Source organism: Lytechinus variegatus, chromosome 18 (genome assembly GCF_018143015.1).
Source record: "Lytechinus variegatus isolate NC3 chromosome 18, Lvar_3.0, whole genome shotgun sequence".
Classification (NCBI taxonomy): Eukaryota; Metazoa; Echinodermata; class Echinoidea; order Temnopleuroida; family Toxopneustidae; genus Lytechinus; species Lytechinus variegatus.
The window spans coordinates 18,298,201-18,324,114 of NC_054757.1; the positions used below are offsets into that span (position 1 = coordinate 18,298,201).

The 25,914-nt window shown below is 35.0% G+C and overlaps 1 protein-coding gene across 2 annotated transcripts; it reads left to right on the plus strand.

The window, feature by feature from the left end:
- Positions 1 to 1,621: 1,621 nt before the first annotated feature.
- On the plus strand, positions 1,622 to 25,150 carry LOC121431876 (UPF0561 protein C2orf68 homolog). 2 transcript variants are annotated; one of them, XM_041629652.1, is made up of 4 exons: positions 1,622 to 1,849; positions 19,200 to 19,324; positions 21,504 to 21,595; positions 24,255 to 25,146. In XM_041629652.1, exons 1-4 carry the CDS (start codon positions 1,725 to 1,727, stop codon positions 24,375 to 24,377), a joined length of 465 nt encoding a protein of 154 aa, XP_041485586.1. In that variant the 5' UTR covers positions 1,622 to 1,724; the 3' UTR covers positions 24,378 to 25,146. The 2 variants fall into 2 exon arrangements, with proteins under 2 accessions (XP_041485586.1, XP_041485587.1); XM_041629653.1 differs by lacking the exon at positions 1,622 to 1,849 and adding an exon at positions 18,844 to 18,925 and having other exon boundaries at positions 24,255 to 25,150.
- Positions 25,151 to 25,914: the final 764 nt, after the last annotated feature.

Below are 25,914 nucleotides of genomic sequence, written 5' to 3' on the forward strand. Positions count from 1 at the left end.
CTTGTAAAAATGATGTTTACACAGGCTTCTCATTAACATATTTATACTTATCCATATTTCTCTAGCTATCACACAGAATAAACAAAATATATATCCCAGGGATATATATTTTGTTTATTCTGTGTGATAGCTAGAGAAATATGGATAAGTATAAATGTGTTAATGAGAAGCTAAATCAAAGGGTTGTTAAATAAGAAAAAATACATGCTTGGGTGGATGGGTGTATTGCCTCACTTGTTGATATTACTTGCCAATTTCGATGATAAAGGTTGGCAGGATAAATACGCAGTCGGGTCCAGACTAACAGAAAACCAAAACTTATACCAAACGTATAGCAAAAAAAAATGCATCCCTGTAGACATATCCTAACATTTACCATCATTCAAAAGTAAAATAATGTAATGAAAATGAGAATTTACGGGAAAAAGTACAAAAAGAAGAAGAAAAAGAAGAGCTAGAAAAGAATAAGAAAAATTGAGAAAGATTAAAATGCAGGATCGAGAAGAAAATAGAGAAGAAAGAGAATAAAAATTTAAAAGTCAAGTCCACCCCAGGAAAATGCTGACTTAAAGTACACAGAGAAAATCAAACTAGCATAGTGCTGAAAACTTCATCAAAATCGGATGTAAAATAAGAAAGTTATGACATTTTAAACTTTCCCTTATTTTTCACAAAACGGTGATATGCACACTAGGAGACTCAGTCGATGATGTCCATCACTCTGAATATTTCACTTTTTATAGATTTGGCAATAGGACCAACTTGACTGAAACATATATAAACAATGCTAATTCCACATGTTCTGGGAGGAATTAATCCTTGTATCACTTGACAATAAGGAGAAGATTAGAATATTTCAAATAATGAAATACAAATGAAATAGTGAGTGGATGACGTCATCATAGTTTTCTCATTTGCATATCAGCCAGGATGTGCATATAACTGTTTAAGAAGATCGAGGATCATCAAGAAGTAGAAGAATGGCCTATGAGAGGAAAACAAAGATACTAGTAATAATAAGAATAGCCCCTTATGGCCCTCGTGCGCTCTTTGTATATCAATCTAAATTACTACAATGCTCACTACCCAGTCATGGTCTGTATCCCCCCCCCCCTAGTAGATTTTTGGCCATATTACTAAATCATTTGATACTTATATAGACTTCGGGGTCAACGTCTTAATTTGGCTATTAAAAGGGTTGTATAATTTCAGTACTATTTGCTGGTGGATCGGCATTAGGGCTAGATATATTATTCTAACTAAAGGTTTCTATTCCATTTGGTTTTGTACGGCCCCACCTTCCATACCTCGCGCAAATCGGACTCTAAACACGTACATTTTAATGTGTTTTTTCATCCCAGCAAATTTGACCCTAAAGACGTAGCCTCCTAGCGCAAAATAGACATGATACCCATTTTACATTATTTTAGTGTTCTTGACACCCTAATTATCACGTTACGTACGTAACGTGCCCTATGTTGAAAAAGACATCCTTTTTACGTGTTTTTTGGTCGCGCATGGTATCCACTCGCCAATGTAAGTGCCCTCCCCCCGGGCTTTGGGGTATAGGACCCCGGGGTAGGAGTGTAGATCGTGTCTAAAAAAAAATGCAAAAAAAATACCAAAAACCTTTGGCATTCCATAAATACAAGCTATTTACGCTCATCGCTTCGGAAGTTCAGCTACGTTAAGTTTTCTTTTTTGAAATTAGACAAAAGTGAGGCATGCTGGAAGATTGTGACTTGGAATTAGACGATGGGACGAATGGTAGTGACCGTGGTGGAAATGTTTCGCGTTTAGATCTTACTTCCGGATTCATGAAACATATCATTCGCAACCAGCAAAACAGGTGAGGCGATGCCGATGTCGATGAGGCGAAGTTGCACCCACTTGTTCACTGCTACCATCCTGCCTGTGGGGAATCTACAGGTAGGACTATGGTATGCCAATGTTGTACAGAGCACACACTTTAAAAAGTCATTAAAATATCACTTTTGTGACCAAAATTACTAATTTCCATACAGTTGCAATTTATTTTTCATTAGTAACTTGGGAATAATTTTTGTATTCACCAGAGCGCTCAAAAACTTGAATTTTGGGCATATTTTTGTGTACGCCCTCTATTGGTGGAAAGTAATATGGCAAGAAAATTTTCATTTTTTAATCTCTATTTTTAATTAAGAAAAAAATGTTGTAAACTATCAAATTTAAATAAGAGCCAAGTTGTATGAATAACAGGTGTAATGGAAACTGTCAGTGTAAAAACATCAAGCATTTGCCCCAAACAAAAAGAGAAAATTAGCCAAACATTGCCACCCTTATTTTGCCACACATGGAGATATAACTGAGAACAAGGTTATATCATAACCTTGTTCATTGAATGAGTGACCCAAGCCAAGGTTCATTACAATCCTGCCTGTCGGGAATCTACAGGTAGGACTATGGTATGCCAATGCTGTATACCGCACACAATTTAAAAAATTACTTTTGCGACCAAAAATACTAATATCCATAATCCATATACAGTTTCAATTTATTTTTCATTAGTTACTTAGGGTAATTTTTTGTATTCACCCGGGTGCTCAAAAACTCGAATTTTGGGCATATTTTTGTGTATGCCCTTTATTGGTGGAAAGAAATATGGCACAACAATTGTAGTTTTTAATTAAGAAAAAATAATTTAAAGAATCCAATAATTTACTTAAGAGCCAAGACTATAATGAATAGCTGTAATGGAAACTGACAGTATCAAAAAGTCAAGCATTTGTCCCGGAAGAAAAAGAGAAAATAGCCAAATATTGCCAACCTTATTTCATTTTCACCACACGGAGTAGTAGTACTAGCAGTAGTAGCAGAGAAAAAGGTTATGTATATCATAACCATGTTCTTTGAATGAGTGGATTACAGTTACATCTCTATGTGTCAGGGTGACCAGATTTCACAAAATGAAATACGGGACAACTGACAAACGAAGATCAACAAAGAAGCCCACACAAAGTGTTAGAATTAAGGAGAGAAAGAAAAGAGATGATTGAGAAGAAAAGAAAATAAAGGAAAACAGAAAAAAATAACAGAAAATTAGAATAAAAGGATGAAAGAAATAATAAAAGAGATAGAAAAAGGTTGAACCGTCATTTTTTAAATGAAAATAGAAAGAAAGAAAGAGAAAGATGAATAAATGTCTGAAAGACAAAATAAAGGAGAGAATTAAAGGGGAAAAAAGGTAAGAAAAAGGAGTAAAGAAATGAAGGAAATAAACATGTTTCCTTCATTCTTTGAAAGAAAGAGAGAAAGAAGAAAACTGGAAGGAAGGAAGGAAGGGAAAGAAAGAAACAAAAGAAAGAAAGAATAAGGAAAAGAATAAGAAGGGAAAAAAATAAAGAAAGGAAGAAAGAGCGGAAGGGAAGAATGAAGGGAAATAAAGATAGATGGATCAAAAAAGGGCAAGCAGAAAGGATAGGGTATATATAAAAGAAAGAAAAGGGGAAAAGTTCAAACTTCAAGTAAACAAACAAATTCAATCATCTAATAAAAATCATAATTATATTTCGTGTTTTTTAAATGTATTTTTAAAATTTAAAACAAAATGTTTTAGAAATGAATAAGATTTCCAAAGTGAAACATATTGTCAAACTTGAAAATTAGATGAAACATCGCGGCATCGTACACACCAAGACTCAAAACGAAAGCTGAAACAACTAGATCTATGAAAAGTCAATAACTTGTTCCTCTGATTACATCTCCAGATCATTAATCTGAGAATCCGTAGTGTAATTATAAAAATTTCCCACCGATTTTGTGATTATTTTGGTGGAAAAACTGTTTATCATCTGAGATTGTTTGCACCATTGAGAATTTCCTTCGATCCTACATGCCAAGCTAGTAGCCTGCCACACACAGGCAGGATGCCAGTTCGTTTGCAATGTATTGGGTTAGCAAGAAATCACCGCAGAACTTGCAAAAGTTTACAGTTATCGATTTAATTGTTGTCCCTGCCTTGTCAGCTGTTAATTATTTAATGAAAATTAACTACATTTTGCTCAGTATTCTAAAATACGGACAAATAGGCGTCCCGGGAAGGGTTTGTCGGGACGCCGGGACACAGGAGCAAAATACGGAACAATCCCGGGAAATATGGGACGTCTGGTCACCCTGCTATGTGTGGCAAAATAAGGTTTATTACCTTTATTACCGGATCTACTGGAAAAATGCAATTTCTTATGCAGTCATGTTTCCAGGTCTATCACTGTTGCTATCTCCATCTAACTATTAAAATAATGTGTGCCTGTAGTACTGTAAGTTTCCATTGCTGCTTTTCATTATGTAACTTTGCTCAGGTTTATTTCTGTTGTACAAATGTTGAATATTATTCACAAAAAAATAGAAATGAAGAAAATATGGACGGAAATTAGTTACTTGCTAACCACTCACTCTATAGTATGAACAAGTATATAACCTTGTTCTCTGTTAGGGAGCCCATCCATATTGCATTGGCAGCGTGCACCCCGCGAGCGTACGCTTGCACACTCTAAGACGGGATAATAGCGTCGGCCAGCGGCAGCTAGCTGCGGTAATTAAAGCACAATAGAACTCACATCCGCTCTCGCAGCTCCCCCTGTGCCTGCTGCCGCTCGCTGCCATACTTTATGTTACATTTGATTATAGATTTAATCCTCAGCTCGCTGCATCTAGCGGCCGCTAGCTGCGCTGTCGCTGCCCCCCATTTCTATCAAAATTCGCAAAGGCAATCTCACCCCGCGCCGGCCACGGCTAGCCTTCAATTCCGCGACTCGCTCTGGAATGAAGACCCGGAATGAAGAGTAAACATGTACGTCGTGGTGCCTGTACTAGTTCCACTTGTGCTACTCGACTTCAAATTATTATATTTAAAAGCATGATAATGAAAGGCGTTCCTCTTTTATGTCCGTATCGAAGCATTTCATGCAAGCACGCTCTATTGGAAATGACTACAGCTAGCTAGCGATAGAATATGCTCGGCCGCATCGTGTCGCATGGCGACCGAGTACTACAGATCAACACGTGCGCATAATTATGAATATGACAAAAATTCTCGATATCGATAAGTCGATGGTTCTCAACAGTTTCCGTTGTCAACGAACTGAACTGAAAATTAACCCCATCAATAGAAATACTGCCGATTTCGAAAATGTTGCAGCTTTCGAATTGAGATTGACACGGAAGATTCACACATGAAAAATAAGTTGAATGACTTTTTTTAACGTATGATTTTGGGACCGGATACAGATGGATTACACGCCTATTTTATTCCGTTTTATCCGAACGTACACGTTGCTTCTTGGCACTGACAAAAATATTAATTCCCGAGCATGAAAATCAAGAAGCGCAAGACAAACCGTTCGTTTAAAAAGAATATTAATGATCGAGCAGTTGCACGAATGGTACCCATGCATGCATTTTACCTCTATTAAGGCCACAGTTTGAGACATCTTGGTATGAATAGGCCTATATCATCTAACTCCGCCGGATAATGTCCGCCAAGAGTGTATAACTAGAGGGGGTAGGCCTATTAACCTTTGCCACGGGAAGATTAATATTGTTAGAACATTTATTTTTTCTGACAGAGGCCAGATACAATGACACAATATGAATATGATGCCTGAATGTAACTAAATTAGTGCGAACATTGATATCAACGGCAAACTAAATTTTGGAGAATGATAATGACGCCATATCATTAAACACGCTAAATCGCAAATCAACAAAATGTCTACTTCTTTTTCTTTTGTTAGACATACTGCCTTACTTTTTATGTTGGTTTGAAATACTTCCTTTTATGATATTTTTGTTTTGATTTTTTGACATTTCGATTTTGTTTCTGACATCGTATAAATTGTTTGGGTATATTTATCTTGGGTTTTTTGTTTAACTTATGCCGAATTTTTGATATTGTAGGCACTCTTGATTCTAGAAAATTATTGGGAACGCAATCTGCTCTGTTGGACTTTTTTGGAAAAATACGCGAATTGTATTTCTTCCAGGAGAATAAAAGTTTACATTGGAAGGTTTTAATTGATTTCATGATATATAATTTCCACTTCAAAACAATTTCAAAAATACGTCTCGAACGATCGTGCATTAATCTAAGACTAAGATGTTGAGTACTTTTATTCCAACGTATTTCCCTTTTATTGGAAAGATAAGCGAATAATATTTATTTCAGGAAAAAGAGCTTATGGTATCTGAAACAAATTCTATATAATTTCCACCTTAAAACAATTTTGAAATACGTTCCGATCGATCATGAGCTGTGTTCTGAGAGTTGAGATCATATATCTAATGTATTTAGGACTTATATTTCTGACTTAATTGAAAAGATACGTGAATTGTACTTCTTTTTAGGAGAGAGTTTATTCTCAAAGGAAATTAAATTATTTCAATATAATTTCCAAATCAAAACAATTTTGAAATAATTTCTGTCTTGAACGATTTTCAATCTGAGACGTTTAAAATTTTTATTCCAACCCTTTACCTCTTACCGGACCTAATAAACCGGCCAAAGTCAACGATCAGCACCATTAGCGTACCTAATAAGGGGGGGGGGGGCAGACTGCCCCCCTGACGAGTCACAACACATGCAAGTGACGTATCCCTGCCCCCCCCCCTGACGAGTCCAAAGTGATCCCTGACGAGCCATAAGTGACCCCTCTCCTATGTGAAGACTTTTTTTTGCTTGTCATTTTTTTTTTACCATTTATACCTCGGTCACATTTGCTCTATGGCGGCTGTACGGCGAGTCGGAAACAGCCGTTTTAACATTTTTGAACCAGCTGCATATAGGTGGTTTGTATATAAAACAAATGAATAAACGGCTGTTTTAATTCGCCTTACGGCTGCCGTAGATCAAATGTGACCGAGGTTTAAGTCTCGGTATAAAAATCAGTGCTTTTCAGTATCAAGGATCTTCAATACTGTCTTTCTAGGCACGGGATTAAATCCGATCAGCCTTTCATCCACCAGTTTTCTATAGTGCGTTAACAATTCCCTAGTGACGCTAAAGACCACACGCAGAGGGGGGGGATTGCGGGGGCGTTAAGGGTCGAATGCAAATTACAAACGCCGTCTTTTGATCGCTCTAATATCATTTCGAGCAGGAACAATAAAAAAAAACCCAGATGTGCGGTTTAGTAGTCCATAGTTTTTTTCTTTTTAAAAAAACATTGAATGAAGAAAAAGAAAACGCTTGGGATCCGATGACATCCCCACACAAAACATCTAACTTTTGAAAAAATTGAAACTGTATGATACTCATTGTAATTTCCTTACTGCAGTATTTGATAAATCCAATCATTTGAGGCCTATTTTTTTAGTTTAGCAACATTTTGTGAATAAATAGACTAGGGTCATTACACACATAATGGGAACTGATACATGTAACAATCCCTTTTTTAGTGCCGCATGTTTTTATTCAAATGAGGAAACTCTTCACCCTCTATATTTTATTATGAACATGATGAATGGGTGCTACTGCGTATTTCGCGAACCGATTCCATTGTTGGATGCATGGAATATCTCTGTCGTTCTTTGATTTTCGCCATCATTTCCGATTGATCATGTGTTGATGTAAGAGCGATTGTTTTGAGGTGCAAACAATTTAAGATAAATTTCATATATCTTTAGGACTGAATTCATGTTCTCTGAGAACATAAATGACACTTTCCCGGCAATATCGGAAAGGCAAATGAAATGGAGTTACAAACATCTCAAATTAATGCAGGATCGATCACGCATGATTTTAAATTTAATGCGAGTGTAAACGATTTAAATAACTGATATTTCCGTATATGGACGAACCCATGTTCTGTCAGAAAAAATGAAATGACTAATTTTCCCGACAAAGTCGAAAAGGCAATATTTTAATGGATTAAAAGTCGCAAAATTTCTTATTCTTGATCCAATCCGACATGAGATGAAAGTATTTCAGTTTGGAATATTGAGTTAAAAGATATCCTCTGTCAAAATATATTTTAAGACTTTCGATGTGGAAATAATTGATTTTTGTTGGGCTATGAATACCTATATCTTCCAACAACATACGATTGTTGTTCTTGGTCCGACCCGTTATAAAATGATGGTCGACTTTAAGAAAATCATAGATATACCTATATACAGAGTTTCGATCTAGCTGATACTTCTAAAAGGTTTCGAATCGGAAAGAGATCCGACCCGACATAAAATGGCGATATAAAATTGACAAATATCGAGTTCATAAAGATCTTGAATTATTAAAAATATACTTCTGAAGAGTTTTGGAACGGAAAGAATATAATTCGCACTACGCTATAATATCTACATCTTCTAACAACATGCAATTATTGCTTGTTCTTGATCCGACCCGATATGAAATTAAGTATACAAAAAAGTTACTCCTCCCCGTAATCAAAATTACCCTGCCGCCGCCCATCCTCCTACCCCGGATGGCGGGCAAGGGGATTTAAAAAAAAAACAGTAATACATATATAATGATAATATGACAAAATATATTTTGCGTTCAGAATTTTATGTTGCTCTATATACACAGCACGGTAAATGAACGTGGACTGAAAAAGGGACGACATGTTCTATTTCCACTCCATGCAGAATCATTGCCACTTTCGTGCCATTTCTAGTTAATTGATGCATACGCAATTGTTGATGATTATTTTACATCTCGTCTTTTTCAAACAATTTTGTCCAATAGGCGTCGCTTTTCTTCTGTGTCTAATTTGTCAACAAGGTTAGAGCTGCAAAATATGTTGCAAATGTGCTTTTATCCTCTCAACGATAAAATGCGAAGGAACAATAGATTTAATTCCTTATAGAATTAGAGCTATTGTGACAAGTTCGGGCAACTGGCACTTCGTCATTTCACAAAGGAGTGATTAGTGCCCATGATCGAATTCATTGACCCTGAGCTTCATTGAAAACATTTACGTTAGCATCTCGTTTTTTTTTTTGTCAGGACAACCTTTGTGCTTTTCTTGGCAAAAATAACAATTACAAGAATTCTTTGAACAGGAGTGAAAGCAGAAAGCCTGACCAGGTTGACGTTATTCCAAATGGTGCAAAAATAACCCAAACATGAAACTACAATGAGCACGCAATATTAACAGACGAACATTATATTTCAAAAGTGGTTCGGGTTATTATAATTTTGTAAATGTCATTTGAAAAATCGCGAGAGCAAAAGATAGTTTAAAAACAGAGAAATGAACACAAATACAATGAATTGAAAGATGTGAAAAAAAAAAAAAGTATGAAAAGTACTAAAGTAGATCATGAAAATTTAAAGAACGGGATTTTAAAAATAGCGACCAAGCCGACCATTATATGTTTTGGGTAGTTGGACATCAAACATGTCGGGGGGGGGGGGGAGAACACGTCCTTCCAAAAGTCAGTTAAGCGTAGGGGACACAAAATGTCATACACCCCACCCTCTCCCTGGCTCCCCCAACAAATGGAAGCTTTATTCATTTGATTATTTACGAACGTTCTCTAAATGTCAAAACTATCAAAATTGTTGAAGATATGCCTTATAGAAAATTCAAGCGCGCTTCGTGTCGTGTTTTCGTGCTTGCACCATTTACAAAGGCCAAATGAAATCTGATCTTAGTTATATAGCAATATAATGAGGCATATCTTTTAAAGTATATAGCTGAAAGGGCATTGTGGCCCCGGGTAAATCTATTAGTGCCCTCACTAGTATGGACTTGGTTGTATACCCCTGTTACACCCACAAATGTAATAATCGCCCACACATGTAATAACGCCCACAAATGTAATAACACTTTACCCACAAATGTAATAACGCCCACAAATGTAATAACACTTTACCCACAAATGTAATAACGCCCACAAATGTAATAACACTTTACCCACAAATGTAATAACGCCCACAAATGTAATAACACTTTACCCACAAATGTAATAATGCACTTTACCCACAAATGTACTAATGACTTTACCCACAAATGTAATAAATTTGAAGTGATTTTTGGCGAATTCGTTCTAAACTAATATCCTATAGTAATGCGTTCAAAGAGCACAAAAGTTCAAAGTCTTTTTTCCAGACCCGGTTAATGAAATATTACAGTACAAGTCCAAGTCTTTTTCCAGACCCGGTTTTTCAAAATTATAATATACGTCCAAAGTATTTTTACCAGACCCGGTTGTATCAAAATTATAATATAGGTCCAAAGTCTTTTTTTCCAGACCCGGTTAATTCAAAAATTATAATGCAAGTCCAAAGTCTTTTATTCAGACCCGGTCGTTTCAAAAGTTATAATATACGTCGGTGAGGGGTAAAGACAACACTCTAAGCCCAAGCATTTTACGTGGGTTTAATTTTGAAGATTGGTCTCAGCTGTCATTTTTTTCAATATTTCTTAAATAACCGGGTCCAGACGAAAGACTAAGCATAATACTCGTGTTATTCCACAAGAATAAGAATATGAGTCTTTTGTTTTTAGGATTGTTTAAATCATTTTTAAATCACCGGGTCTGGAATAAAGACAACGCTCTATACATGTGCTTTTCTTCATGCATGGTCTTAATTTGGAGGATTGTTGGTTCTTAGATTCGTTGTTGGGGGTTGAGTTTTATTGATTTTTATTCCTGAAATAATTGTGTCTGGAGGAAAGTCGATCTTCGACAATCGGTCTTCATGTTGTTCCACAGTAATTAGATTATTGGGTATTCGTTTTAGAATATTTGTAAAAATTATTTTATTTTTCAAATAGTAACCAAGTCTGGAGAAAGGATGTCTGCTTTAACCCACGCGTTAGTAGAGGTAGTAGTATTATCTAAAAAAAGACATATTTTTACTGGGTGAAACTTTGGAAATTTGGTCTTAGATTTGAAGTTTTTCAGTTACTTTTTTTAATAGCCGGGTCTGGAGGAAAGAGTACGTTTTAAAACTCGTGTTATTCCACGAGAATAAGAATATAAGGTCTTATGTTAGAAGATTTTTTTTCGTGATTGTTTTAGGTCTGGAATAAAGACAACACTCTAAACCTCTTTTAAAACAGGTTCTTAGGTTGAAGGTTTGTTTGGTCTTAGACTTTGATTTTTTTTTTATTCTTACTATTAGCGTTTTTTTTAAAGAAAAAAAATGGTCGGGCTGAAAGACTACGCTATATCCAGCATTAATAAGATTATGGGGTCTTTATACTGTTTTTAAACTGTTATTCATAATGTTTAAATAACAGGTAACCGGGTCTGGAGAAAAGACTACGCTTGATTTTCAATTTACTCTTAGTGCATACATTCACAATATACACCGTATAAGTTGAAACAACAACAAAGACATTAATTCCACCAGTTTTGATTAACTGGGTCTGGAGAAAAGACTAAGCTCGATTCCCATTTTTTCCACAGGAATATCATTATCGTATCTTAGTTTGGACTTAAATTATAAATTTTGAAATAACTGGGTCTGGAAAAAGACTTTGGACTTATTAAAATTCTTGAAACAACCGGGTCTGGAAAAAAGACTTTGGATTTATATTATAATTTTTGAAACAACCGGGTCTGGAAAAAAGACTTTGGATTTATATTATAATTTTTGAAACAACCGGGTCTGGAAAAAAGACTTTGGACTTGTACTTTGATGTTTTATTAACCCGGTCTGAAAAAAGACTTTGCACTTTTGTGCTATATGAACGCATTACTATAGGATTTTAGTTTAGAGCGGATTCGCCAAAAATCCCTTCAAATTTATTACATTTGTGGGTAAAGTCATTATTACATTTGTGGGCGATCAAAAATTATTACATTTGTGGGTAAAGTGTTATTACATTTGTGGGCGTTATTACATTTGTGGGTAAAGTGTTATTACATTTGTGGGCGTTATTACATTTGTGGGTGCAACAACCCCCCCCCCCCCGATTTTTAAGTTCATCTTTCTTTTAACTATGTTAACAATTTGCAAAGATTTTGTATCCCCACGCCGATACAAAAGGTAAGTTATAATCAAAGTTCTAATAATCCCGCCTTCTAAAAAGCTATTCTTTTTAGATGCCTATTGACATTACCGCCCTAAAAATATATATGTACATAATTATACCAAAGGGCTACACATACTTTGTTGATTTCAACGTGCCCAGGATTTTATAGGTCTAATAATTTTCGACACCCAGCCCCCCCCCCCCCCCCCCCCCCCGTTTACATGAAATCGCCGAACAATATTTCAAAAGATTCTAGTGTTGGATGACTTTTAAAAGCATTAAGATATTATAAGAGGGCAAAAAAGTAGACTCCACGGGATGTTCTTTCTTATCCTCTTTTAAGATTAACTGATTAAATGCTTAACAATGGTGCTGTTTAAGTCATTAAAGATCATTTGCTTTCACAATATAATGCGCGGCAAGTTCTTTTCAAAGAAAGTATCCGACGTAGATTATATTGATTAATTATCATTGAAGGGTCATGGGCGTAGCGGACATAACTATTCTGCGAAAGATCCTGCTCTTTTCATTGCGCTTGGGCGTTTTTCAGACTACTCGTTACAATGGGCTTCTAAATTGATTAATTGTGTATACATTGCACGAGTATTGAAACATAATGAATTGCGAAGAAGCACCATTACACTCATCTGTCATTTTTTATACCTTCATTTCTCTGTTCATTTCGTGCCAGAGCGGAAACAAACACGAAAATGCCGTAGATTACAACGAAAGGTAATTGGATTCTTTCCGCCTTGAAACTATTTAAAAGTATATTTCGAATAATCTACGACCCATATCTATTAATATTCCATATATTTTGTTTTATTAAATGTCTGGTCGAATTCAAGAACAAGCGATCGTCGGACATCGTTCAAAGAAATGCATAATTATTTCGCAAGTTTAATTATATCAACACGAATCTTTCCACCTTGAAACGTACCAGAAATATTTTTAACACCATTAAAAACACTTTTTAGCTCAATATTTCATTCTTTTATACCTTCATTTCGTGCCAGAGTGGAAACGAACACACAAGCGATAATCGTACATTGTTGGAAAATATCGTAGATTATTACGAAAGGTAAGTATATTCTTTCCGCCTTAAAACCATTTTAAAAGTATATTTCGAATAATCTAGGATCCGTGTAATCTATTAATATTTCATACATTTTGTTTTATTACATATCTGTTCGAATTGCGACGATTATCGTACATTGTTCAGAGAAATACTTCGTAAAGTTTAGATACATGAATACAAATCTTTCCACATTGAAACGTACCAGAAATATTTTTAAAACCTCTTAAGACACTTTTTAGCTCAATATTTCATTCTTTTATACTTTCATTTCGTGCCGGAACGGACCTAAAACTATTTAAAAGTAGGCCTATATTTTCAATAATCTACTACCCATTTACATTCCATATATTTTGTTTTATTAAATGTCTGGTCGAATTCAAGAACAAGCGATCATCGGACATTGTTCAAAGAAATGCATAATTATTTCGCAAGTTTGATTATATGAATACGAATCTTTCCACCTTGAAACGTACCAGAAATATCTTTATAACCATTAAAACACTTTTTAGCTCAATATTTCCTTAATTTCCCCGTTCATTTTGTGCCGGAGCGGAAACAAACAGGCAAGCGATAATCATACATTTGGGAAAATACCGTAGATTACTATACGAAGGGTAATTAGATTCATTCCGCCTTCAAACTATTTAAAAGTATTTACGACCCATTTATCTATTAATATTCCATATCTTGTATTATTGATTGTCTGGTCGAATTCAAGAACGAGCGATTATCGTACATTGTTCTAAGAAATACATAATTATTTCGTAAAGTTTAGTTACATGAATACAAATCTTTCCACATTGAAACGTACCAGAAATATTTTTAAAACCTCTTAAGACACTTTTTAGCTCAATATTTCATCCTTTTATACTTTCATTTCGTGCCGGAACGGACCTAAACAAACACGCAAGCGATGATCTTACATTGCTAGAAGTTACTATGTCCTATTTCATGTCGGGGTCGGATTAAGAATAAGTGATGATCGTACTTTGTTGGAAGAAATAGATCATTATTACGCAACGGAAATAATATAAAACTAATATCAATATGAATCTTTCCACCTCGAAATGTATAAGAATTATTTTGCTAAAAATCTAAGACACTTTTTAGCTCAATATTTCATACTTTAATAACTTCATTTCGTGTCGGGCAGACAAGAAAATCGCCTCATCGGTCGCGCACATTTCACCAACGGATTTAGAAAGCACATCATTTTGAGTACGAGTATTCGCCTGCAAGTTGGCCGCGTGCAAGCTGCGAGAAGCGGCGAGAAGCTGCAATGATAAAATCTCGGATTAATGATTACTGTTAATCTGCTTTAATCTGAGCAGCGCGCCGCCGCTAGCTGCGTCTAGCGGGGAGATACATCCTGTTCACTAATTACCGCAGCGGGGGTGTGCTCGCGGGGTGCACGCTGCCAATACAATATGGATGCGGTCCCTTACTCCTTCCTGTTTGGTGAAATAAGATTGGCAATGTTTGGCTTATTTTCTCTTTTTCTTTGGGACAAATGCCTGATTTTTTAAGCTGTCAGGTACCATTACAGCTATTCATCATATAATTTGGCTCTTAAGTAAATTTGATTCTTTAAATTATTTTTTCTTAATTAAAATAGAGATTGAAAACTACAATTGTTGTGCCATATTACTTTCCACCAATAGAGGGCGTACACGAAAATATGCCCAAAATTCAAGTTTTCGAGCGCTCTGGTGAATGCAAAAATTACCTCCAAATTACTAATTAAAAATAAATTGAAACTGTATGGAAATTAGTATTTTTGGTCACAAAAGTGATATTTTAATGATTTTTTTAATTGCGTGCTGTGTACAGCATTGGCATACCATAGTCCTACCTGTAGATTCCATAGGCAGGATGGTAATGTACCCTGGGGTGCCTACTAACTTTTGTTACCAGAAAAAAGGCAGAATTAACTTGTTTTTTTTTGCCAATAATCGGACCCGTAGTGTTGTGCTCTATGATCAATTTCGGCGACTTAAATCGCGTTCGAGACCCCAAAATAATTGATTTGATATCTGTTGATTAAAGGACAAGTCCACCCCAACCATTAGTTGATTTGAATAAAAAGAGAAAAATCCAACAAGCATAACACTGCAAATTTCATCAAAATCTGTTGTAAAATAAGAAAGTTATGACATTTTAAAAGTTTGCTTAATTTCACAAAACAGTTAAATGTACATCCTGGACGGTATGCAAATGAGACTGATGACGTCATCCACTCACTATTTCTTTTGTATTTCATCATATGAAATATGAAATATTCTATTTTTCTCCCCATTGTCAAGTGAAATAAAGATTAATTCTTCCCTGAACATTTAGAATTAGCATTGTTTTAATGGTTCATCCAAGTTGGTCCTTATTGTCAAATCTGTAAAAAATGAAATTTTGTATAATTCAAACAATAAAAAACAAAAGAAATAGTGAGTGATAGAAACAGAGATGCTAAGTTCAAAGACCAGCTATGCGTGAGATTTTTTTGTGAATCTGAGTGAGATCACAGACATTGTGTACAATGTATATGGGGATAGGCTGTGATAGTTGCGTGAGACAGAGATTTGAGGGGATGAACAAGAGTCCAAAATGCTTGGTAGCTCTGTAGAAATCGACTGTCTCATTTGCATGTCACTGAGATGTACATATAACTGTTTTGTGAAAAATAAGCGAAAATTTTAAAATGTCATAACTTTCTTATTTTTCATCCAATTTTGATGAAATTTTTAGTGTTTTGCTTGTTGGATTTTTCTCTATTTTTGAGCGTGATCGGTTCATCACGGACGGACATTTGATAGATTTTGAAAGTTTTGAAGGCTTGTAACAAATTAGGAATAAGATGAACAAGGTTCCTTTGTGTTTTGTGGTGAAGGGTAGGACAAAGTATGCTGAATGATGAAAAAAGTTTGTTGCCATGGTTACCTACAAACATAGGTATCCACTAAATGTGCCATATCACGGACGGACATGATAGAAATGTGGTTTTTAGAATTTTTGTACATTTTTATTGTTTCTATCTAAACAGCTTAACATGGACCAATAATTGTTAATGCAACTAACACTCGGGTATGTTAGCTTCTATGTTCAGCAAATTGAATTCTTAACCAATATCAAAGTTCTGAGAGAATTGCAAATATTTTCCATCACGGACGGACATCTCGGACGGACATCACGGACGGACACAATCAAAATACATTGGAAGTACCCTGTAAGAAGTTCTTAATACTTTCTTGGGGGAACAAATGCTATTGTATTGATGATTTGTACATATCTTAATATTATCAAACATTATTAGTTGCACAATCGAGTTGCTACAACTTCAATCAAGTTGCTGCAACTTGATTTAAGATGTATAGCAACTTGTTTTCTATGCTAGACGCACAGTATAATCTAGACATATGATTGCTCTAAACACAGTTCTTGTCTAATTAAGAATATTGTCTTTTTAAATTGTAGAATACTACATGTAGGTTCCAAATCAACAGCTAGTTGATCAATGATCATGTTGATACAAGTATTTTTATGATCTTGATGATTTTTAGGCATTAATTTTCCAAGAGCAAAGAGGGGTTTTTTTAAGGTCAAAAATCTCAATTGAAAAGATCAACAGGTCGCTGATCCTTATGCTTGTTTGTTGGATCAACACTTGTCGGGGCTCTCTTTAAATCCATCTTTTGCACATATCAAAGTTGAGACACCTCATAATATCAACAGCCCTCATGTATTTAGGCACTGACCGAATCCAAAATTGAAATTGATATACCAATCCAAAGCTTATTAAAACTTTTAAACACTGCAGTGCAAGCTTTATGCATTTTCAGTTTACCAGATATTAAGCGATTTGCTTAAAATTAGCTCCATAATGAACTTCAAAAAAGGTATTCATGTAATTTTCACAAGCCTCAAGACTGTGATGTCATGTTCTATTAGAAGCATTGTGAATCCATAGGTTTGAACATGGAAAAATTGATTTTTCTGCTAATATCAGATTATGCATTGCATTCTACTTTCTTCTCCATCACTTTCTGCAAGCTTGAATTGATGAAATCTACAGCTTTGGACTTGTTCTTGCCATATTTTATTACCTGCTTTTTTGGCATATACATGTACATGCAGCTTTCCAACCCTATCTGCATTCCAATAATTTGTAACAATTTTTCCTGACAAAAATATAGCCCCAATAACGGCCAAACAAAGATATCACAAAAAAATGTGACGAGTTGTAGGTAGTTACTCCATTTGAGTTCTGAATAATTCTCAGAGCCACTTCTCACTGCAATTAGAAGCTAAAATTAAATTCATAATCTGCTCAGCAAAGTTTCTCATTTGAATATATGAATCTTTCCACAAGTATTTCACTTGTCCGTCTGTGATGAAATTAATGTCCGTCCGTGATCATTTTTGATTGATTTATTGTATGCATAAAATGTATGGATTTTAGCTATGTTCAAATAAAATGATATACAGTGTCCAGTGAAATACTTCTACACAATTTTATTTCTGTTTCTATTCTGATAAAGAATAAAAAGCTGAATCCATAGACATTATCCTAATAAAAATGATCCCGGACGGACATTAATTTCATCACGGACGGACAGAAATGTTAACATCTACAAGGAAAGTTTACTTCCCATATTTTCTTCCTATTAATTTATGTTTGATGATAGATTAATGTTCAGAGTGCAAGACCATTGAAAAAAATTGGAGTAACTTTGAAAACAATAAAACTAGAGTGAATTGAATTTGAGTGAATTAATTTTGTCCGTCCGTGATGAAATTAATGTCCGTCCGTGATCATTTTTGATTGAAGTTATGATATGGATAAAATGTATGGATTTCAGCTATGTTCAAATAAAATGATGTACAGTGTTTAGAGAGATACCTCTACACCTTTTTATTTTTTATTTCTATTCTGATAAAGAATAAAAAAACTTTTCATCTTTTTTTCCATCACGGACGGAAATTTCAAAATGGAAATGTTAACACCTACCAAAAAAAATTACTTCCCAATATTTTTTTTCTACTATATTATGTCTGATAATAGAGTAATGTTCAGAGTGCAAGCACATCCAAACCAAATTAGAGTAACTTTAAAAACAAGAAAACTAGAGTGAATTTAATTTTGAGTAGAAATGTCCGTCCGTGATGAGAGGTAGCAGCACCCCCATGAATAAAATGGACTATTCCGGTACTTTCGGAATCATCAATCTTCATGAAACTAAGTTTTTTTAAACCTGAGATATCAAAGATTATTTTAAAAGCAAATTTGATAGAAGTACCTAAAAAAAAAAATTTCACCTCAATGCGAACCCTTAACCGATCATGCTCTTTTCTAAATTACTATTTTTCTGGGGTGGACTTGACCTTTTTAATAATTTATTTTAGCTGCACAAATGCCGATTTGAATTATTACTATTTTGATGTAGAAATCAGTAAATAATGATAATTTACTTAACAAACGGACCTCTTTCGGCTCCAAACATGGGACGTCTTCGCTCAGTTGCATGCGACTTCTTTCTGAAACGGGTGCGCATGCGTCAACAGCACGCAAATCGCATTTCTAATTCCATCGGCCAATATGTCCGATGTTTGGGATTGTGCCATTATTTGGTAGGGTGTCAAATTTCCAGCCGTATGGAACCCCTGCGTAGGCCATTGCAGATTTCTTTTGTGATAGATTGAACATGTGCAATCTCCTCAGCGAGATTTACGGAGGAAATCACTTCCCCCTTATGAGATTTTTTTGGTCATCGATCTTTTGGAGTCCATAATTAGCGAGGGTCATAAGAATCTTTTGAAGTCAAAATCATGGATTTTACCCCTGGATTTAACCCCTGTCGATATTTTTTGATCAGCAACCTGGGTCTATGTTACTGTAAGTGTAGTTCAATAGCAGGTATGTTCATGTATACAAGTCCCCTGCCAGTTCGAGTAGTCCTGGAGGGAGTTGAAGTTATTTTCGTCCGATATTTGGAACCGTCCAATATTTGGGGTTTTACTCTAGATCTTAAGTAAAGTGATCAACAGATAAAGTTAGACTTAACTGTTAACTTTCTTACTCTTAGACAGACAAATTATTATTGTTTTTTATTTGGCTGTGTTAGACAAAGTGTCTGTCCAGGCTAATTTTTTTTGTTTTCAATTTTCAGGGATGACTACGACAAGGAGGTGAAAATAATGCAAGAGCAGCAGAAAACAATAGCAAAGGAAAACAAGAGCCATGCAAAGAAACCAGGACAAGCCATTTATGTTCCTCCTGTAAAAGGAAACAAAGGTAAATGTGTATAGGCCCGTATTCTGAAGTCAGGTAGACCATGGTCTAACTCTGTGCTAAAATTATTGGAAGCCAAAAGTGTCAAAATTTTCATTAAGTTTTATGTTTTTCTTATATTTACTGTGCTATTTCCTGATTCTTCATTGGTGAAGACTGAAGACAATCATCTATACTTTCAAGACAATTATGACTGATTTCAGAGTCAAATGAGCTGAAATATGGTATCTCTACTGTTAGTGATTTATGTAACAATTGGCTATCCATACTTAAGCCACAACTTTAAACCTGAGTTTAAGTTAAACCCAATTCAGAAGTTGGGCCATAGACTCTAGGTCTTTCTACAGGTTTGTTATCACTTGGGCTGAGGTCAAAAGACTAGAAACATAATACTAACTGTTAACAGTATTGACCTCATACTAGTCTAGGCGACAATAGCGTATAGACTTTGGGGTGGTGCATTCCATTGTACACAAAGATGACATGGTGTTACGGCAGGGTGAATTGTCCAGTGATTTTTTTCCTTTATTAGTTATGAACCTTTTTGAAGTGAAATTATTTATTGTTTATTGCAGTTTAGATATCACATATTATATATACAATTTGTAAGATCAAGATCTTAATGAAATGTATGTGGATTTTGTACAATGGTACGTGAAAGTCTGACTACTCTGGCAGCTGTTTTCCACCTTATTGAGGTCCCAATGCCCCCCCTGGTGTGCTTGGTCTACTAACAGATGGTTAGTACTATTGTAGGGGTGCTGGTCAGAAAATTTGATCATCCCAGCTATACAGAGACTTTCTAAGTTTTCGAAGATTTCTCCACACAAGAAATCTAGGAAAGTTCACTAACCTGTCAAGTGTGCTAGTCAATGTAAACATATTAGTTTTATAACAGGATTATTGGAAGACGACAAGTCATAAAAATAGCTTGAGAACCTTGGGAATTGAGGTCACTGAATCTACTTTTAGCACTTTTAACGCAATCCCATAAACAACGATTTGAAGTCTTGAATTTAAAAGTTGTTTGAAAGATAATCACTGGTGCCATTTCACAAGGACCTGTCATAATAAAAACTTAAAGTGCACAATTTCTATATTAAGCAATTTTACTAGTGGCCATTGAAAGAAAAAATAAGTTTACTAGTGGCCAATTACAGTGTACATGATTAAAGTAGCTTTTTTACTGTTATTGTAAATTTGTTTGTATTACAAGCTGTTTTGTGAAACAGGTCTTGGATCTGAAGGAAAGAATTGTAATTCTTAACTTATCAGAATATGTTGCACCTTTGGGCTATTGCAGATATTTTAGAACGCTTTTTGGTGCAGTGTTAGGCAAATTTACCCCCCCCCCTGAAATTTTTTAAAAAGAATTTATGTACAAAAGAGGGAGTTACATTTGAATGAGTAAATCTTGCAAACATCCAAAATTAATCTTTTCCCTGTGCTCATGAAATAGTGCCTTTCTTTATTTTCTCTCTAATAATAGCTGGTAATTGTGATGTGTTAAATTAGATTGCTCAACTCATCCTTGTTAAAAAGTTTTCCTTCAGCAAGAAATTCACCCAAATTGTGCTGCACTCAACCCAGGTGAGGTGAATGGGTACCTGGTAGGTAGAAATTCCTTGAAAGCTCGAGCACCTTTATGGGCATCATAGCCAAAGCTAGGATATCCTCAGGCAAAAATCGCTCTGTAAATCAAGTTATAGAGTGGGGTCTGGGAAGTTTTTAAATGCCTTCGGGAAGTTCATGTGTGTTTTTGGAGCATTGTGGCCCAGTGAATTAGTCTTCTGACCTTGAAACAGTGGGTCGTGGGTTCGAATCCCAGCCATGGCGTAATTTCCTTCAGCAAGAAATTCATCCACGTTGTGCTGCACTCAACCCTGATGAGATGAATGGGTACCTGGCAGGAATTTATTCCTTGAAATGCCACCTCGCTGTAAAAGGCTGCGGGGCTAAAGCCAGGGTAATAATATCCAAGTCCTTTGGTAGCGCATAGGGATGTTATGATATAATGTGATATGCGCTTTACAAGAACTGCGTTATTATTAATATTATTATTATTAGGCCTATATCTTCATCTGGTTTTATAAACAACATTCTGTCTTTCATTTAAAACTAGAATTGCTTTAAAAAAGCAGAGAATTGATGATTTGGGTAATTTTCTCATATTTCTTTGAAGGAAGTGGACTTACTGATGAAAGTGAAAAAACTGTCTTCAGACTTCAGTATGAGGCCCCAGACAGAGAAATTTCAGAATGGCTAGTACATAAGGTATGTTCCATAATATTTACAACCCTTTCATCAAACAGTAAGCAATTTTAGTTATTTCTTCTGTTTTGTTAGATAGTGGCCATTTGAGTTTTTTTTTTTTTTTTTTTTTTAATTATATTTTTATTGAAAAATCATCGAGGATCATAATATATACAAACAATTTTTACATGATTAGAAAACAAAATCAAGGCAGAATAATAGCAAAATGGTGCATTGATCAAAAGCGAAGTTCCGAGACAGAAAAGGATGGCCAGTGTACAGACCTTAGTTTACAAACCTCCAGAAAGTCACTATTTCACTGACATCGAAGACCTACAAAAAAACAGGTAAACAACGCGCAGCTATGGCCGGAATAAACAAAGTCGAACGGCAGGGCGATTCATGTAAAAATACAAATTGCCTTCCACTGCCAACACCCAGGCACCCCCCCAACTGTCTCTTTCTCTCTCGCACTTTCTCCTTTCAAACCCCCCCCCCCCCCCCGAGGCATTAAAATTTTTCATCACTTCCAAGTACACCGCACCAACAACATACAGTAAACCAAAAAATCGCTCCACCACTCGACCCCGTTCAGTCCAGCCCATTCAATATGCGAAGTCTACAAATACATGTGTACATTCTAAAAAATGTTCACCGACCGAAAACAATGGTGGGAATTGTAGGTCAGGAGGTCACGCGCAAACGCTCGGAGTTCGCCCTTGAGGTAAACGAGAGTTTACATAATAGCAGTACATACAAGTATCACATTGTAAATGAACATATACATGCAGCACTATCAGTATCATTTTATACAAAAACTGAAATAAAAAGACACTTTTAAGCAGAATACGTATTAATTTTAGGTTTACACAGGGGATTGCAAGGGAAAAATTAAATCTCAAAGCGCCATTTCTTAAAGTGAGCAGTTAGTTTGTTTTTCTTCTTTGCCAAGTAAAATTCAACTTCTTTCTGTTTTTTAACAAGGGACCTGAAAGCTGATGAATTGGGAAGATGGTTCTTGAATTTGCAAATGAAAATGTGGTATTTCAATAACAAAAATAAATATGAAATGAATTTGTCATTACAGATTCCAAATAGTTTTTCAAAGTTGGTTACAATAATGACAGATTTGTTTTTCTGAGAAATTATAGCAAGAAGGTTCTGCCAAACTGGGGTAACCATTTCACATTCACAGAAAAGGTGGACCATAGAATGATCAGATTGTATTCCAGGAATTATTTTAGAACTGACACAATTGTCTATAAAGTTACTAGAAACTAAAATAAAATCAAGTCTGGATAAAGCCCTCGGGGATTTTTGGTGACGAGTATACTGTCGTAAGTTAGGATGAAAGTGTCTCCACACATCAATTAGTCCAATATCTTCCATTAAAATAGACAGCATTTCACTAGAATTTTTGTTTGAATGCTGTGGTCTTGTACCCTGGTAGTCAAGTGGACTAGTTACTAAGTTGAAGTCTCCACCTATGATTAGGAAGGGACTGCTTAATTTATCTATTTCAGCAAAAACTTTTAACAAGAAGTCTGGGTCATCCTTATTTGGTGCATATATGTTAACTAAAGTCAATTGTAATTCATTTAAACATGCCTTTAATACAATAAATCTCCCATCAGGGTCACTGAATACAGAATGAACCTGAACAGAGACAGTTTTTCTAATAAGGATTGCTACTCCCCTACTGGCAGAATTAAAACTTGAAAAAAAAGCCAGTTCGCCCCACTGAGTTTTCCATAACATATCATCTTTTTTATCTGAATGTGTTTCTTGTAGGAAGATAATATCTGAACCCAAACTTTTCAAATAGTGGAAAATCTTCTTTCTTTTATGAAAATCTTGCAATCCACAACAATTAAAAGTATGCAACTTTAAAGCCATGGTGTAGGATCTGGATTAAACACAAATACTAAAAGCCAAGATATTTGAATACTACATGTACATGTATGTTGAACTCCACTGTGAAAACAAATTGACAAGAAAACTGCATTGAGCACACTACTCCTAATGAAAAAAACATTCTGCCACAACATAAAATAAATTGGAAAAATTAACATGAATAAAGATAATTACAGTACCAAAAAAAACAAAAAAAATGGGTTGCACTAAATCGAAGGAGATGGCCTCAAATAACATCACAGCCAAACCCAAAAATGCAAACAACAGGGGATATAGCAATCCCAAACAGGAAATAGATTTTCTTTTTAAAAAATACCGCTAAAAATCAACAATTTTAATGTCACTTTGATTCGTCACCGGTTATAATTCCTGTCTGAAATTGCTCGCTACGGAAATCACATCCGCACGAAACGCGCCGCCATTTTCCTTCCTCGGCCATTTGAGTTTTAGTTTATTTAATGATAATGGAGGCCTATTAACATTACATGTTTTTGGAAATGTGCAGAAATATCAAGTGTTCCTTTTTTTTTTAATGAAAACATTGCAGATTCCATAGAATTACATTTTTCCCAAAATAAAATTGTCTATTGCAGAAAGTTTCAAAATACTGTTTTTCTACCCCAAATTCTGTTGTTTTTTCATCCCTCAAAATACTGCAGTTCATTTTACAAGGTTGCAATTCCTGTCCATGTTATGAAAACAGTGGGGGAAAAAAATTCTAATAATACTATGTTGATTTTAATCCTTTTTCCAAAAAAATAATCAGGGGGATGATCCCCATGGCATAGCAGTTCGCTTCGGGAGGCAATGCAGACTCAATGGTCTTTACATCAAGGCTTTAGGATCAGTCATCGAGGAGGAAATGGAGAAGAGAGGATTTCTGACGTGAAGCAGCCTCAGGTTGGGTCAGAGTTAAGGTCAGATAAGGTCAAATGCCAGATGAGGTCGCCTGTCAAAATGACGGTACAACAGGGAGGTCTGCAACGTGAAGTTTGATTGATGGAAAGGAAACAATCAAACTGGTATATGTTTCCAATCTGTTTGTATTCCTTGTAAATCCTTGTTGATTTTCCATATGAAAGGGTATATTTTTGTATTATTTCTTACACCATGTTGATGTAAGACGAAGATGATCGAGATAAGCTCATGCTTATTGATGTGAAGATGGTTTGAGAGGAAAAATGGCACCAAAAGGCCCATTTTTATTTCAAAATTCAGAAAAAAACTGCATTTGATAAAGGCACATTGGAAAGTCATAAAGCCAGAAATATGGTAAATGTTATTCAAAATTACCATATTGGTTCATTGAGGAAAAGAAGATTTATAAAGACATGAAGATATGTCATCATTAAGATTAAACAATCAGCATTGTGTTTTATTTAAAGAAATATGAGAAAATGTGTGAGGGAAAATGGCACCCACGCAAAGTTTTTTTTTTTTTATTCGGAAAAAAAAAATGCATGTGATAAAAGCACATTGATACATCATGAAAAAACAATATTTTCAAAATTAGATTTTGCTTCAAGAGACAAACATTTGGAGAATTGGTAAAGACACGAAGAAAAAAAGATATGTTTTGAAATTAACCTTTCGCTCAATGAGTAAGTAATCATTTCTTTTTAAGGAAAGCTAACTTAAAGGACAAGTCCACTCCAACAAAAACTTGATTTGAATAAAAAGAGAAAAAATCAACAAGCATAATACTGAAAATTTCATCAAAATCTGATGTAAAATAATAAAGTTATGGCATTTTAAAGTTTCATATGCACATCTCGGTCGGTATGCAAATGAGGGAACTGATGACATCACTCACTCACTATTTCTTTTGTATTTCATTATATGAAATATGAAATATTTTGATTTTCTTGTCATTGTCATGTGAAATGAAGTTTCATTCCTCCCTGAACACGTGGAATTCCATTATTTTAACATTTTGTGCTTCAGGCAAGGAGGTCCTAATCGTCAAATTCGTAAAAATTGAAATATTGTATAATTCAAACAATAAAAAACAAAAGAAATAGTGAGTGGGTGACATCATCCACTCTCTCATTTGGATGTAACTGGCTCTTCATATAACTATTTTGTTAAAAATAAGCGAAACTTTGAAATGTCATAACTTTCTTATTTTACATCCGATTTTGATGAAATTTTCAGCATTGTGCATGTCCGATTTCTCTCTATTGATTCAAATCTACATCTTTCTGAGGTGGACTTGACCTTTAAGTAGGGAACTACATGAAGCAGTAGCATAGTCTTGAATGATTATGCATCCTATAAAGTTGGATGATACATACAAAAAAAGTTATCTTCTAATGAAGTAAGTGTTCAAGCTATGATATAGCACGTATAGAAAATGAGGGCATGAAAACATCCAGGTTACTTTTATTGATCTATTTTGTATTTTTATGTACATTATTTATTGCATA